This window comes from Emiliania huxleyi, assembly GCF_000372725.1.
Source record: "Emiliania huxleyi CCMP1516 unplaced genomic scaffold EMIHUscaffold_66, whole genome shotgun sequence".
Lineage (NCBI taxonomy): Eukaryota > Haptophyta > Isochrysidales > Noelaerhabdaceae > Emiliania > Emiliania huxleyi.
The window spans coordinates 348,559-362,468 of NW_005197053.1; the positions used below are offsets into that span (position 1 = coordinate 348,559).

Here is a 13,910-nt window from a genome sequence, read left to right on the forward strand (position 1 = left end):
CATTGGAGGCGGCGTCGGCGGCCATGCCTGAAGCCTGGTCAGCGGCGATGTCGGTGGCGTCCTCGTCGCCCGACATCACGGCGAGACCCATCTTCATGGTTGCACCCATTCCGCGGTCCTTGGGCGCAAAAGCCCGCTCGGACGCATCGGAGGCCCAGGCAGCAGCGGGACCAAACGTCTCCAAAAACGGCTGGCTTGCGAGGCCAGAGGTGACCAGAACGGTGGCTAGGATCCCCAGAGTCGCTGCGGCGATACGGGCCAGCCGTGACGAGTGGCCGGACCCGGTCGCATTCGCATGCGTCACCGTCAGCATCATCTCGCGGAATATTCGCTCTGGCGCCGCCGAGTTTTTGCTAGCGGGTTCGTTCGTTACGCTTTTTGCGCTTTTCTTTTCCAGCTTTAAAGCAAAAGAACCATCAGGACGTCAACCATCAAGAGCGTGTGAATGCGGTACAGATGCTCGCTCACGCACCGCATCGAGCAGAGCCAAGTGGCCGGCGAGGGAACGCTGCCGGAAAGCGCGTGCCACTCGCTGCCGCTCGCCAGAGGACGGCGCCTCGTCGTCGTCGACCTCGCCGATGGCGGCGACCGCCGCCTCGCAGCAGCGCTCCAGCAGCGCCAGCGCGCGCGCCTCGTTGTCCGCGGAGAGAGGCGCGTCGCCGCCCGCGCCGGGCAGGAGCAGCTCGCCGTCGTCCTGCACGGCGCAGAGCCGGGCGGTGGCGAGGAGGCGCGGCGGCAGGCTGGCCCTTGCAGCCGGCGGCGAGGTCCGCAGCGGCTGGGCAAGCCTCTCGCCGCCTGAGCCCCGAGGGGCCGGGGCTTCGCCCTCGAGAGGCGCCGGAGGGGCGAGCGGCGGGGCGAGAGGCGGGGCGAGCGGCGGGGCGGCCAGCTCGAGGTCGAGGTCGAGGCCGAGGTGGGCGGCGAGGAGGAGCACGCGGCCTACGCCTCGCACAACCTGGCGTCCTCCCGGCCAGCCTCGGGAGGGGAGGGTCGAGGAGGGGCAGCTGCGCAGGCCGAGCAGGGAGGGCTCGGCGTCGAGCGCCTCGCAAGGCGGGAGGGAGAGGCGCAGCAGCAGCGGGGCGGCGCAACAGCCCGGGTCCATGCCGTAGTGGAGCAGCATCGCCTGCGTCGCGGGTGTGCCGGGGCGGGAGTGGAGGCAAGGCGGCGGTGCGGGCCGGGCGTCGGGAGAGGCGCCGTGTCTTCCTGCGCGTCGAAGCGGCCGTAGCTGATGCACAGCTGCTCGCCCTCTCCGACAGGCGCCACGGCTCGCAAGCAGAGCCGCGCGCCGCCGCCGCTCCCCGCGACTGCGAGCTCGAGGTTCGGCGCGCAGCGGTGGTTGCAGAGGTCGAGGAAAGGCGCCAGCACGAGCGCCCCGCCGGGCAAGCCGGCGCCGGCCGGTGCGGGCAGCGAGATGGCTCGAGTGTCGAGGAGAGCCTTCGCCCAAGTCCAACGCTCCTCCGAGTAGGCACGCTCGACGAAGCCGCCGCCGCCGCCCTCGCCGCCGGGAGCGGCGGCTGCAGCCGCGGAGAGCGCCGGCGCGAGGCGTGGCATCAGCGTCTGGCGAAGCTCGGCCAGCTCTCCGCGCGAGGCATGCGCTGTCCAGTAGGCGTCTGTGCCGCCGAGGGCCTGCGGGCCGATGGAGGGAAGGGGGGGGGAGGGACTGAGACGGCGTGTGCGACGAGGAGGGGAGGGAAGAGGAGGAGGAGGGGAGGGAGGAGGAGGAGGGAGGAGGAGAGAGGAGGAGGGAGGAGGAGGGAGGAGGAGGGAGGAGGAGGGAGGAGGAGGGAGGAGGAGAGAGGAGGAGGGAGAAGCCGCCCCGCCGGCTGCCTCGAGCTCATCGTCGCTCCACGCGGAGGGAGGCACCCCCGCCCCATCGAGCCGCGGCAGCAGGCCGAGCCACGCCGCCAGCGGACTCGCCGCGCCGCGCCCTCTCTCTCGCATCAGGAGGTGCATAACCAGGAGGTGGTCGCACCACTCGCCCTCCTCCTCGAGAGCGGCCACCACCGCCGCCGGCAGTTCGGCGCGCGCCGTCGCCCCGCTCACCAGAGACGCCGCCGGCAGCGACACCACCACCTCATCCGAGGCGATGGGCGACGCCGCCACGAGCCCTCGGCCACCAGCGGAACAGCCGACGACAGCGACTCGCTCGCCGCCGCCGCCGCCGAGGGCGGCAAGGAGGGCGCGAGCATTGGCGTCCGACGAGTGGCGGCGCAGCGGCATGGGCTCGACCTCCACGACACACAGAGCACGCAGCAGTTGCGCCACCTCTTCTGCAGGCACCGACGGTGAGAGGTCCGCCGCAGAGCCGGGGCAGAGAGCCCGTCGAAGCTTGGTGAGCGCCCGCCACTCGCTTGCTGCCGACGCGGGTGGCACGTCGGAACCAACGTCGAGCGGCGGGAGCGCCCAGAGCTCAGCCTCGCTCATCGCATGCAGCCGAGCGGCACTCAGCAGGCCGGGCGGGAGCGGTGCGGCGTCGCTGACGGCAAAGGCGGTGCCGAGCGCTCCGAGCGACGAGAGCGCGGAGCGGCGAAGCGTCGATGGCCTCTCCGTCCAGGAAAGGTGTCGCTCGTGGATTTGGTGGGCTCCACTGTGGGCGGCGCAAATCGTGGGAGGCGTCGCCATTGGAGTCCTCACAACACTGGCGCGATTGGAGCACTGCGGCCGCCCAGCGCGCACTGAAAAGAATTTTCGTCCTGGTTTCGAAGCCATCGCACTGGAACGCTGGTTTGTTGGGCCAAATAAGAGGGACGTGCTCAGGAGATTGGGAAAAAGAAAAACTCGTGCGCGCAAATGGCGGAGATCGGCAGCCTTGCCCTAGCGGTGAAAGCGGCCGGGCGAGGCGACGAGGCGGCGCTGCTGTCGTGGCTCGAAAGCGGCGGGCGGGTCAACGCGACTTGCGTGGCGGGCGATGTGAGCGGCGTCACCGCGCTGATGCTCGCCGCCCAGGAGGGCCGCGAGCGGGTGGTCGAGCTGCTGCTTCAGCGCGGCGCGGAGGTCAACCTGCAGAAGAGCGACGGCGGCACCGCGCTGATTCTCGCCGCCGCCAGCGGCCACGAGCGGGTGGTCGAGCTGCTGCTCCAGCGTGGCGCTGAGGTCGACATGCCGAGCAGCGCCGGCGCCACCGCGCTGATTCACGCCGCCTACAATGGCCACGAGCGGGTGGTCGAGCTGCTGCTTCAGCGCGGCGCGGAGGTCAACCTGCAAAAGAGCGACGGCGGCACCGCGCTGATGCTCGCCGCCCAGGAGGGCCGCGAGCGAGTGGTCGAGCTGCTGCTGCAGCGCGACGCGGAGATCAACCTGCAGAAGAGCAACGGCAGCACCGCACTGACAAGCGCCGCCTACAATGGCCACGAGCGGGTGGTCGAGCTGCTGATTCGGCATGGCGCGGATATCAACCTGCAGGACAGCAACGGCTGGACCGCGCTGATAATCGCCGCCAACTACAGCCACGAGCGAGTGGTCGACTTGCTGCTTCAGCGCGGCGCGGATGCCAACCTGCAGAAGAGCGACGGCTGGACCGCGCTGATGCTCGCCGCCAGCTACGGCCACGACCGGGTGGTCGAGCTGCTGCTGCAGCGCGGCGTGGAGATCAACAAGCAGAACAGCGACTGCTGGACCGCGCTGATGGCCGCCGCCGGCTACGGCCACCCCGCCACCGTGCTCCGCCTGCTGCGGGCGGGTGCGGATACGAAGCTGCGCTCTGCGAAGGGCGAGTCCGCGCTGCAGTACGCCAGGGAGCAGGGCCACAGCGAGTGCGTCGAGGCCTTCCGGCAGCACATCGCGGAGGAGGTGGCTGCTAACCACCGCGAGGCGGCGGCGGGCGGCGCGGGCGGCGCTATCTCGGGCGAAGCGGCCTCTTCCGGCTCGCTGGGCAGCCTTCCCAGAGAGGCGGTGGACGCAGCTCTCCAAGGCGACGAGGCGGCGCTGTTGGCGTGGCTCGAAAGCGGCGGGTGGGTCAATGCGACTTGCCGGGCGGGCGATGTGAGTGTCACCGCGCTGATGCTCGCCGCCAACAACGGCCACGAGCGGGTGGTCGAGCTGCTGCTTCAGCGCGGCGCGGATGCCAACTTGCAGAACAGCATCGGCTTCACCGCGCTGATGTTCGCCGCCGGCAGCGGCCACGAGCGGGCGATCGAGCTGCTGCTGCAGCGCAGCGCGGATGCTAACTTGCAGGATAGCGCCGGCGTCACCGCGCTGATGCACGCCGCTGGCAACGGCCACCCCGCGACCGTGCTCCGCCTGCTGCGGGCGGGCACGGATACGACGGCGTGCGATGCGGGCGGCAGGACGGCGCTTCAGATGGCCAAAAGCAAGGGCCACAGCGCGTGCGTGCGCGCCCTCGAGGAGCACGCGGCGGCGCAGGCAGCGGCGAGGGCGGTGGAGAGTGCGGCGGCAGAGGCGGAGGCGGCGCGGCATGCCGAGGCGCTGCTGGCGGAGGAGGAGGCGGAGAAGGAGGCGGGGCGCGCCAAGGAGAGCAAGAAGGGGAAGAAGAAGAAGAAGAAGGGGAGGGGTGGCGGCGGAGGCGCTGGGCCGTCGCATGAGCCCGAGGATGAGGCGGACGAGGCGGGAGAGGGCGAGGTGGCGGCGGCGGTAGAGGAGGCGGAGCTGGCGGCGGCGCTCGAGGAGAGCGCGAGGCTGGAGGGAGCGAGGCCGGTGGTGGAGGAGCGGACGCTTGTCACTGCGACCGAGGGCGGCTCGCCGTCGGCTGCAGAGGCGCCGGCTGCGAAGGAGGAGGAGGAGCCGCCGGCCGACTTCATCTGCCCGATCACAACCGAGGTCATGGTCGAGCCAGTCGTGGCGGCCGACGGGCAGTCGTATGAGCGGACTGCGATCGAGCGCTGGCTCGCGACCAAGTCGACGAGCCCGCTGACCGGCGGCGAGCTCGAGCATAGCATCTTAATCCCGAACCACAATTTGCGCCGGACGATTCGAGAGTGGCAGGAGGCGCGGGCGTCACTTTGAGCCCCCAGCCGGCGGCGAAGATTAGCATCTAGTGCAACGGGGGCAAGGGACCTAACTACCAAGCGGTGCCCAAGCCCGCGCAGCGCAGCGCCGGGGAACGCGATCCTTCGCGAGCGTGCTTGATGTGGACGACAGACGGACCCCACACTAGTTCCGCCTTTTGCCTACTTTCCCTTTTGGTACGCGGCCCAGTGTGCACCGAACGGTGATAACATGTGCGAAGCCAAAGTAGAGCTAGCGTCGCACCACGCGCGAAATATGACGACGGTACCGTACAGTGTGAAGCAGAGCCTGCGTTACACTAAACTGTTAGCGAAGAGGATAAGAGAGGCTCGAGCGGCTGAGCCCTGGCTGTCAGGCTGTCAGGTGCAGGTGATCTGTCGGGCTGTCGGGCAGCTGTCAGGCACTGTCAGGTGCCTCTGTCAGACCAGCTGTCGGGTGCTGTCAGTGCTGTCGGGTGCTGTCGGGTGCGTGTCTGACAGTCGAGGGGCTCTGTAGCTGTCGGGTGCTGTCAGAGCTGTCGGGTGTTGCTGTCAGACGCTGTCGGAGCTGTCAGAGCTGTCAGGCTGCTGCTGCTGTCAGACACGTTGGGCTGTTGATGTCAGGTGCTGTCAGGTGGTGCTGTCGGGGTGCTGTCAGGCTCTGACACACACAGCCACACTTATGACACTATCAAGAGGAGACCAGCAGGACTCTACTGCACACATACTCTAGTCTCTACTCTGCCTCCGGTCCCACCATCTTCTTCTCATGGTGGACGTCACCATCTTCTTGTCTGCCGCACTGAGAGAATAGCAGAGAGGCAGACTGGAGTGCTTCTTCAGGTACACCTTGCTGATGATCTGGTAGTTGCTGGTCCAGCGGAAGGCCTCCCCATCGTAGGTTGTCGCTCGTCAGCTTGTAGTACTTGCACGCTCTGTTCTGGTAGCGCGGGCCGTCTGGGGGGGTCCCGTCACCCTTCACCTCACGGTACCACCGGAGGATAAAGAGGCCCTTGGGGTCGTTGATGAAGACCCCGTTGCTGCGCTGACTCATCGAGAGCTGGCGCAGGTACTCTGCGCTCGAGCTGCCAGTGGCGCGGCGCGCGTCTACCGTGCCGTCGGCGACGGCCACCTGCTCGATGTTGCCGATGGCAAAGACCTTGGAGCTATCCTCCATGGTGAAGAGCACCGCAACTGCGAAGAGAAAGAGAAGAGGGAGAGATGAGGATGCACGTCTTATGTGTGTGTGTGACAGGCGGCAAGGGCGTGGTCACCGTCATCATCATCCATGTAGAAGTCGAGCTCCTCATCCACATCCTCGCCTCGCTGCTGATGGGACTTGATGAGCCGCTTGACGTGGAAGCGGAGCTTGCGATCCTTTGACTCCTCCTGGATGGAGACGTTGAAATCTGCCAGCAGCTTACGGATCTCCTCAAAAAACTCTGCGCTGCTGCCCTCCTCGCCGCCGGTTGGAGGCGCCACGTTGGCCCCCGTCCGCATGAGCTGGTTCAGCACGGCCTCGGCATCTGCAGCATCCTGTGCGCCCATGGCAGTCAGCTCGGCCGGCTCAGCATCTGGTGTGCCGTTTGGATCATCCTCCTTCTCTCCCGGCTCCTCCAGCAACGCACCACCCTGGACATAGGTGTCAGCCAGAGGAAAGTGCAAGCACGGCTGCTTGAAGAAGCCGGTCCGCGCACAGAGGTTGGCGCGGACTCCACAGAATCGAAGGAGCTCAATCGCACGAGCTAGGCCCCTGTCGAGGGCGACAATCATCTCAGGGTTCGTAGGGAACCAGCCTGGCGGCAGGGTGTCGATCTTGATCCGCTCAATCGAGTGCGGGATGCCGCGGCACGAGGCCGGAATCTTCAACCCCGGCTGAGCAGCCTCCAGATGCTGCTGGTACAGATAGTGATCGAGATGCCGCGCCCAGCCCATCACCGACACCACTGGGGAGTTTGTCTGCGCCATCCGCCCGTACTGGAAGAAGTACTCAGAGAAGGCCGACGTGAAGCGCGGCCCGTCCGGCTTGAACCGGCCACCAAAGTTGTCACGGAACTGAATGAATCGCAAAATGCAGCCATGGCACGACGTCACAATGTCGAGGAAGGTCTCGCGGGTCAGAAAGTTGGCCTCAAGAGTGAGGCCTCGGGTGGAGGTCACGTGCCGGCGCCAGTGCAGCACAAAGCCCAGCACCAAGGCGGCGTCCTCGATGACGTCCAGCGGCTCGCGCCCGCGATCGAGCCACGAGGAAAGGTACGTGCTGAAGACGCTCACGACGGCAAAGGTGGCATTGAGGTGAGTCTCGCCGGCATCAATCCGCCGCTTCAGCTCGTCAGTAGTCTTCTTGCTGAAGATCTTGAGCACGCCCGGCCAGTGCTGCTTGTTGTGCGGATCAAGGTCCTTGAACATCTTGAATCCCTTGGGGTCCCGCATGCTGTTGAGGTGGGCCGCGGTGGCAAAGGAGCGCAACGCCTCGTCGGCGCCTGAGTGGAGGGAAGGGGTGCGGGCGGGTGGGTCGGAGTGGACTCATGCGCAGGCGTGATCACGCCGGCAGCGGCGGCCGCCTGGGGAGCGCAGATGGCGGCGCAGGCGCAGGCAGCGGCGGCACAAACGGCGGCGGCCACCCCCACCCAGACACTGTAGGCATATGGCTGTAGGGCCCCAGAAGGCTAGCTGGTAGCTTCATTTGTAGTAGCACAGCCGCGGGTCCGCAGAGGTGGGGCGGGAGGGTTGAGAGAGAGACCCTAGGAGAGACCCATGACCATCCCATGACTACATGTCTTTGCATGTAATAGTTTTGTTATACCCTCATGGGGCACAAGAAAGAGGCTGCACGGCCTGTGTGGTCTGTGCTGCTGTCGGGCTGGTCGGGCTGTCGGGCTGTCAGCGCTACTGTCAGGCCACTGTGTGCTGTCGGGCTGTCGGGCAGCTGTCAGGCTGTCACGTTAGGGCCTGACAGCGACAGAGCCCCTCGACTGTCAGACTCTGCTGTCAGGCTGTCAGATACGTGCTGTCAGGCTGTCAGAGAAGTGCTGTCAACGCTGTCAGGCTGTCGGGCACTGTCAGGCGCTGTCCGGGGTTTGCTGTCAGGCTGTCAGACCAGGGCTCAGTCGAGCGGCCGCTTCCAAGCCTGCAGCCAGCTCGAGCAGCTCTCCCTCCGCTCCGCTCGCCGCTGCGAGCACCCGGGCTCACCGCTCGTTGCGTCCAGCATGAGAACACGCAGCAGACGAGCGGCGCTCATCGGCGGCGCGCACGCGACGAGTCCGAGCCACTTTCGCACACCCGTATTTGCGGCCGCCGGTGCTCGGCGCTGCCACCCTGTCCAGAGCCCGGGAGGTGGATCGAGAAGTCGTATCCAGCCCGGGATGGGGTCTTTCGACCGAGTCTGGATTCGCCTCGCCGCCTCCCGAACGAGCCAAACTCGTTTAGGTTTTTGAAGGTGTGTGAAGTCGAGAGAGAAAAAAATCTCCGGTTGACCGCCGCGAGAGCTGTGCCTCGAAGACGCGCGCGAGGGGAGAGGAACGACCAAACCATCCACCCACCCACACAGACCACCCACGTACACGTAATGGCGCACGCTGGGCCCAAGGTTTCGCTCGCCGACGTGGCTGCGCGTCTGCTCGAGCAGCCACTCCCCTCCTCGAGCGGCGGCGCGCCAATCCTCGCTCGACGCAGCTCGGCCGTCCGTCAGATTGATGATGCCAAGCGCGAGGAGCGCGAGGCCGCTGCGATCTCTCGCGCCAAGCGCAGCTTAGCCACGCAGGCGCACACGACACTCCGCACCGGCGCGGACGCCAGCTCCGCCGTGCTCGAGCGGCAGCTGAAAAAGATCGCGACCCGCGGTGTTGTGCAGGTCTGCGCACCGGCGCCGCCAGCTCCCGACGCCGCGTTCCACCGCCCTTGACGCCCCGTCCCCCCGCCGGCAGCTGTTCAACGCGGTGCGCGCCGCTCAAAAGGAGGCACCCGAAGCGGCCCCGACGAAGGCCAAGCGGAAGCGACGCGACCCTGGTGCTGCGACCGCGCCGCCCGCCGCAGCGCCGCTCGACCTGTCGCGAGACAGCTTCCTCGACATCCTGCGGCGAGGCACTGGCGGCGCCAAGGCTGGCGCACCGAGCAGCTCCGCCGCCTTTCTGCGCGACGATTTCATGCTTGGGGAGAGCAAGTCGAAGCATTGGGGCAGGTGGTGGTGTATAGCAGTCGCCGGAGAGCAAGCATGCAGACGCTGCGAGCACCGCCACACGGCTCACAGCTCACAGCTCACAGTCACAGCTCACAGCTCACAGCTCACAGCACTTACCGCTCGCCGCAGCTCACAGCACTCGCGCAGCTCACAGCTCGCCAGCGACGACGCAGCGATGGGGTGTAGCAGCGTGTGCCGCTCTGCGTGCCTTCTCTCGCCCCTGAGTCCCTCGGAGGCCCCAAACTCACTCGGCTGAGCGGCGTGCCGTCGCCCTCTCCCACAGGCCGCTGGAGGAGGGCGAGGAGGAGGAGGAGGAGGGCTTTGACGACGATGACGACGACGACGACGACGAGGAGGAGCCGTGAGCTGCATGTGGGTTGTGGCGGGTGTCGGAGAGGCTGCGAGAGAAGACGAAGATATTTTTTTCCTTTTTCCAGTACCGTTTTGCGGCACCTTTTCTTCTTTTTCCCGGTGGTTTGCCTGTGATAGTGCTAGCACGCGCCAGTCCGCACCCTCTGTGCGCGTCGAGCGCCTATGTCTGCTAAAAGAAAAGCGAAGAAAGACAACCCAAGGGAGGGATGGGAGGACGGCACGCCGCCACAAAAAGGGATTTTAAGGAGAGGGGTGTGATGTGTGAGTCCACACACACATAAGGGGCGCCGTCGATTCATACCGCTGCTGCCGCTGCTGCCGCGGCTGCTGATAATGTTGCTGCTGCTGCCGCAGCTGCTGCGCTACCCACCAGATTCGAACCCCCCGCGAGCCCGCACGCTCGCACGCCCGCACGCCCGCACCCACGCCCGCCCGCGCCAACGCCCGCCCGCCCGCCCTCCTGCCCCTCGACTACCCAGCCCCTCGCCATTTATTACGACTGGCTCATAGGCGCTCGATACCTCCACACGCTGCCTACTCGCTGCCTCTGGGGAGGAGGGGATTACGTAGGGCTGCATGCGCGCCTTTCCCGAGGCCCCTCCCCGAAAGGCAAGCATTAGACCCATGAAACCGAGACCCACTCCCCACCGCCCCGATCCCCCCACCCCCTTGCTCCCCTCCCCCCCCTCGGGAGGGCCGAACTGAGGCGCCCGTGGGGACCCCGCAATTCCCTCCCCCCCCCGGAGGGCCGGACTGAGGCGTCGAGGGCCCCACTCTTTCCTTCGCATAGCGGCCACTCTTCGGATCGCTGGTCGAGCGACCCGGGGGATGCCCCGCGCGCCTGACCCAGGCGCGGAAACGAATCTGCGAGGCGTGGCCGCTCATGCGGCCCGATGGGGAGGAGCGGGGCGGACTACGGGGATCGGCTTCTTACGCAGCCCTTCCCTGCAGCGAGCCCCCCCCAACCCACCCGCGCTAGGTCTCGGGTTTGACGCATGGGGTCACTCCCGCGAAACTCGTGAACTAGCCGGGGCAGTCGGAGAAGGGGCAACTCCGTGCACTGACGGTCGGCCGTCAGAAACCACGCCTGCGTGGATCGCGTCACACCAATGCTCGCTACCCAACGCGGCCAAAGGATATCAACCTCGAGAACCTCGAGAACATAAGAGAGGAATATACCAAAGAGGAATATACCATCGAGGAATGTACAAAGAGAAATACCCAACAGGAATATACCAAAGTGAATACCCCATATACAACAAAACTCTCTCATATACATAAAGAGGGATGGTTGAGTTTTGTGTGTCCCTTCTCTCTTCTCGCTTGCACCCCTTCACACCTGGCCGCAAGGGAGGAAGCGTCGCCTCCGGCGACCCCTCAAGGGGGAACCCTAGGAACCGGAGGAAGAGGCGACCCCTCAAGGGGGAACCCTAGGAACCGGTGGAAGCGTCGCCTCCGGCGACCCCTCAAGGGTCCACCAGGCCAAGGGCCTCGAGGCGGAGGTCGTCTACCTGCTCCAGCCAGGGCTCTGCCCGCTGCAGGAGCGGCTCAAGCTCAAGGACGACCCGGTGCGCGGGTGGGAGGCCATCGAGGAGCCGAGAGTCAACTACGTCGCGCGCTCGCGCGCCATCGAGGACTTCTTCGTGATGGAGCACTTCGACGGCGGCCTCACCCGCGGCAACCTCCTCTCCCTCTGGATGCGGCCCCAGGCCAGCGAGGCGACCGACTCGGAGTCCACCAGCGCCACCGCCTCCGCGCCTCCATCGCAGGACAGTCCTCGCTCTCGCGTCCCCCGTGCCTGTCTTGGCTGTCTATGTGACTCCGCCCTCCCCGCACCGCCCTCCCTGGCAGGAGTCTGAGACCGCGGACGAGCCGATCGAGGAGACGGAGGCGACCTACGAGGCGCTCAAGGCGCTCAACCTCCAGTCCGTTCCAGAGACCCTCCTCGACCTGCAGACGGCCTTCCGCTCGCACTTCATGACGTCGACTGCCAACCTCGACACCGCCGAGAAGGCGGCCTTCCGGGACAGCTGCCTCCGGGCGCGGCGCGTCCTCCTGGCGCTGATCCGGCAGCGCACCGCCCCCATCTCCACGCGCTAGTTTTCACCCCGTGCCACTGGGTGACTAACTAGACCAAACAGCGCAGACGTGTGAGTCGCTCAGAGTCTCAGTGTCGTGCTGTGACCACCGTGCCTGCATGTGCTGCTGCCATCGGCTGAGTCCACCCGTAGCAGACAGGTAGGGGTGAGCGTGACTCGTAACACTAAGCTGTCTCGCCCAAACCATTACTTACACACACAGAGAGTCGCGGGGAGTCGCGGGTTGGTCTCGGGGAGAGCACAGGTACAGGTGCAGGTCTCGTGGACAGCTGACACTCTGACTAAGTAACAAGAGAAAAGAATTTTCTCACAGAGGGTGACGGCTCACAGCTCACAGCTCACAGTCACAGCTCACAGCTCACAGCTCACAGCTCACAGCACTTACCGCTCGCCGCAGCTCACAGCACTCGCGCAGCTCACAGCTCGCCAGCGACGACGCAGCGACGGGGTGTAGCAGCGTGTGCCGCTCTGCGTGCCTTCTCTCGCCCCTGTGTCCCTCGGAGGCCCCAAACTCACTCGGCTGAGCGGCGTGCCGTCGCCCTCTCCCACAGGCCGCTGGAGGAGGGCGAGGAGGAGGAGGAGGAGGGCTTTGACGACGATGACGACGACGACGACGAGGAGGAGGAGCCGTGAGCTGCATGTGGCGGGTGTCGGAGAGGCTGCGAGAGAAAGACGAAGAGATTTTTTTTCCTTTTTCCCGTACCGTGACCTTTTCTTCTTTTTCCCGGTGGTTTGCCTGTGATAGTGCTAGCACGCGCCAAGTCCGCACCTCTGTGTCGAGCCTGTCTGCTAAAAGAAAAGCGAAGAAAGACACAACACCCACCACCACCAACCAACCAACCACCAACCAACCCAGGAGGGATATGGGAGGACGGCACGCCGCCACAAAAAGGGATTTTAAGGAGAGGGGTGGCCTCCTCGGACATGGTACCTCCGGTGAGATGAGTGGCTGCCAGTTCGAGACTGGGGCCGATCGAACTTGATTTGTTCGGAGGAGGATTCCGGCCAGCACGGGTACAAAGAGGGGTACCCGGAGAATCCCCAGCTGAGGAAACGTAGTGTCGCTCAAGAGGTGCGATACTGCGGGGGAGTGTAAGGTGCCTATATGGGCTTCCAGTATCGGACCTTCAAGACATGCGCTTTTGGCCGGTGGCCTCCTCGGACATGGTTGGTACCTCCGGTGAGATAGTGGCTGCCAGTTCGAGACTGGGGCCGATCGAACTTGATTTGTTCGGAGGAGGAATCCGGCCAGCACGGGTACAAAGAGGGGTACCCGGAGAATCCCCAGCTGAGGAAACGTCGGACAGCCTCTGCCTCTCTTCGCAGCATTCGCAGGCTCTCCGCCTCCGGCCGATTCCCGCTGCCAACCTTCATGCCACCTCGCATGAGCCCAACCCTGCTCGCCAACCTTGCCCGGGGCGACCTGGCCTTGCTGCGCGCCGTCCTCGCCGGGTGGCGGACGCGCGGCACGCTCGACGCGCGGCTCGACACCGACAAGCAGCACACCCTGCTCACCTGGGCCGCTCGTCACGGGCAGGCCGAGGCGGTGCGGCTGCTGCTCGACAGCGGCGCGCGCGTCGAGGCGACGACTGGCGGCGGCGCTTCCGCGCTGTACATCGCGTGCCAGGAGGGGCAGATTGAGTGCGCCCGGCTGCTCCTCGAGGCTGGCGCGGCGACCGACCAAGCGGATTCTGAAGGCCGCACGCCGCTGTACGTAGCGAGCCTGCAGGGCCATGACCAGTGCGTCCGGCTGCTTCTCGAGGCGAGCGCGGCGGTCAACCAAGCCAAGGACGGCGGCGCCACGCCGCTGTACGTCGCGTGCCATAAGGGCCACCTCGAGTGCGTCCGGCTGCTCCTCGAGGCTGGCGCGGCGGTGGCTCAAGCAGACGCTGAAGGCCGCACGCCGCTGTTCGTCGCGTGCCAGAACGGCCACGTCGAGGTATCCCGGCTGCTCCTCGAGACCAGCGCGGAGGTCAACCAAGCCGATGATGAAGGCACCACGCCGCTGAGTGCTGCGAGCTTGACTGGCGAGATCAGCTGCGTTCGGCTGCTCCTCGAGGCTGGCGCGGCGGTCAACCAAGCAGACGCTGAAGGCCGCACGCCGATGCTCGTCGCGTGCCAGGAGGGGCAGATCGCGATCGCTCGGCTGCTCCTCGAGGCCAGCGCGGCGACCGACCAAGCCAGTGACGACGGCGCCACGCCGCTGTACATCGCGTGCCAGAACGGCCACCTCGAGTGCGTCCGGCTGCTCCTCGAGGCTGGCGCGGCGATCAACCAAGCTGATGAAGAAGGCACCACGCCGCTGTACATCGCATGCTA

The 13,910-nt window shown here is 66.2% G+C and overlaps 1 protein-coding gene across 1 annotated transcript; it reads left to right on the forward strand.

Annotated features, from left to right (window-relative positions):
* Nucleotides 1–8,508: 8,508 nt before the first annotated feature.
* EMIHUDRAFT_452681 (hypothetical protein) lies at nucleotides 8,509–9,376 on the forward strand (the record flags this gene model as incomplete). The annotated part of the gene is made up of 3 exons (XM_005762849.1): nucleotides 8,509–8,793; nucleotides 8,867–9,120; nucleotides 9,250–9,376. 3 exons carry the CDS (start codon nucleotides 8,509–8,511, stop codon nucleotides 9,374–9,376), a joined length of 666 nt encoding a protein of 221 aa, XP_005762906.1.
* Between the last annotated feature and the right edge of the window lie 4,534 nt (nucleotides 9,377–13,910).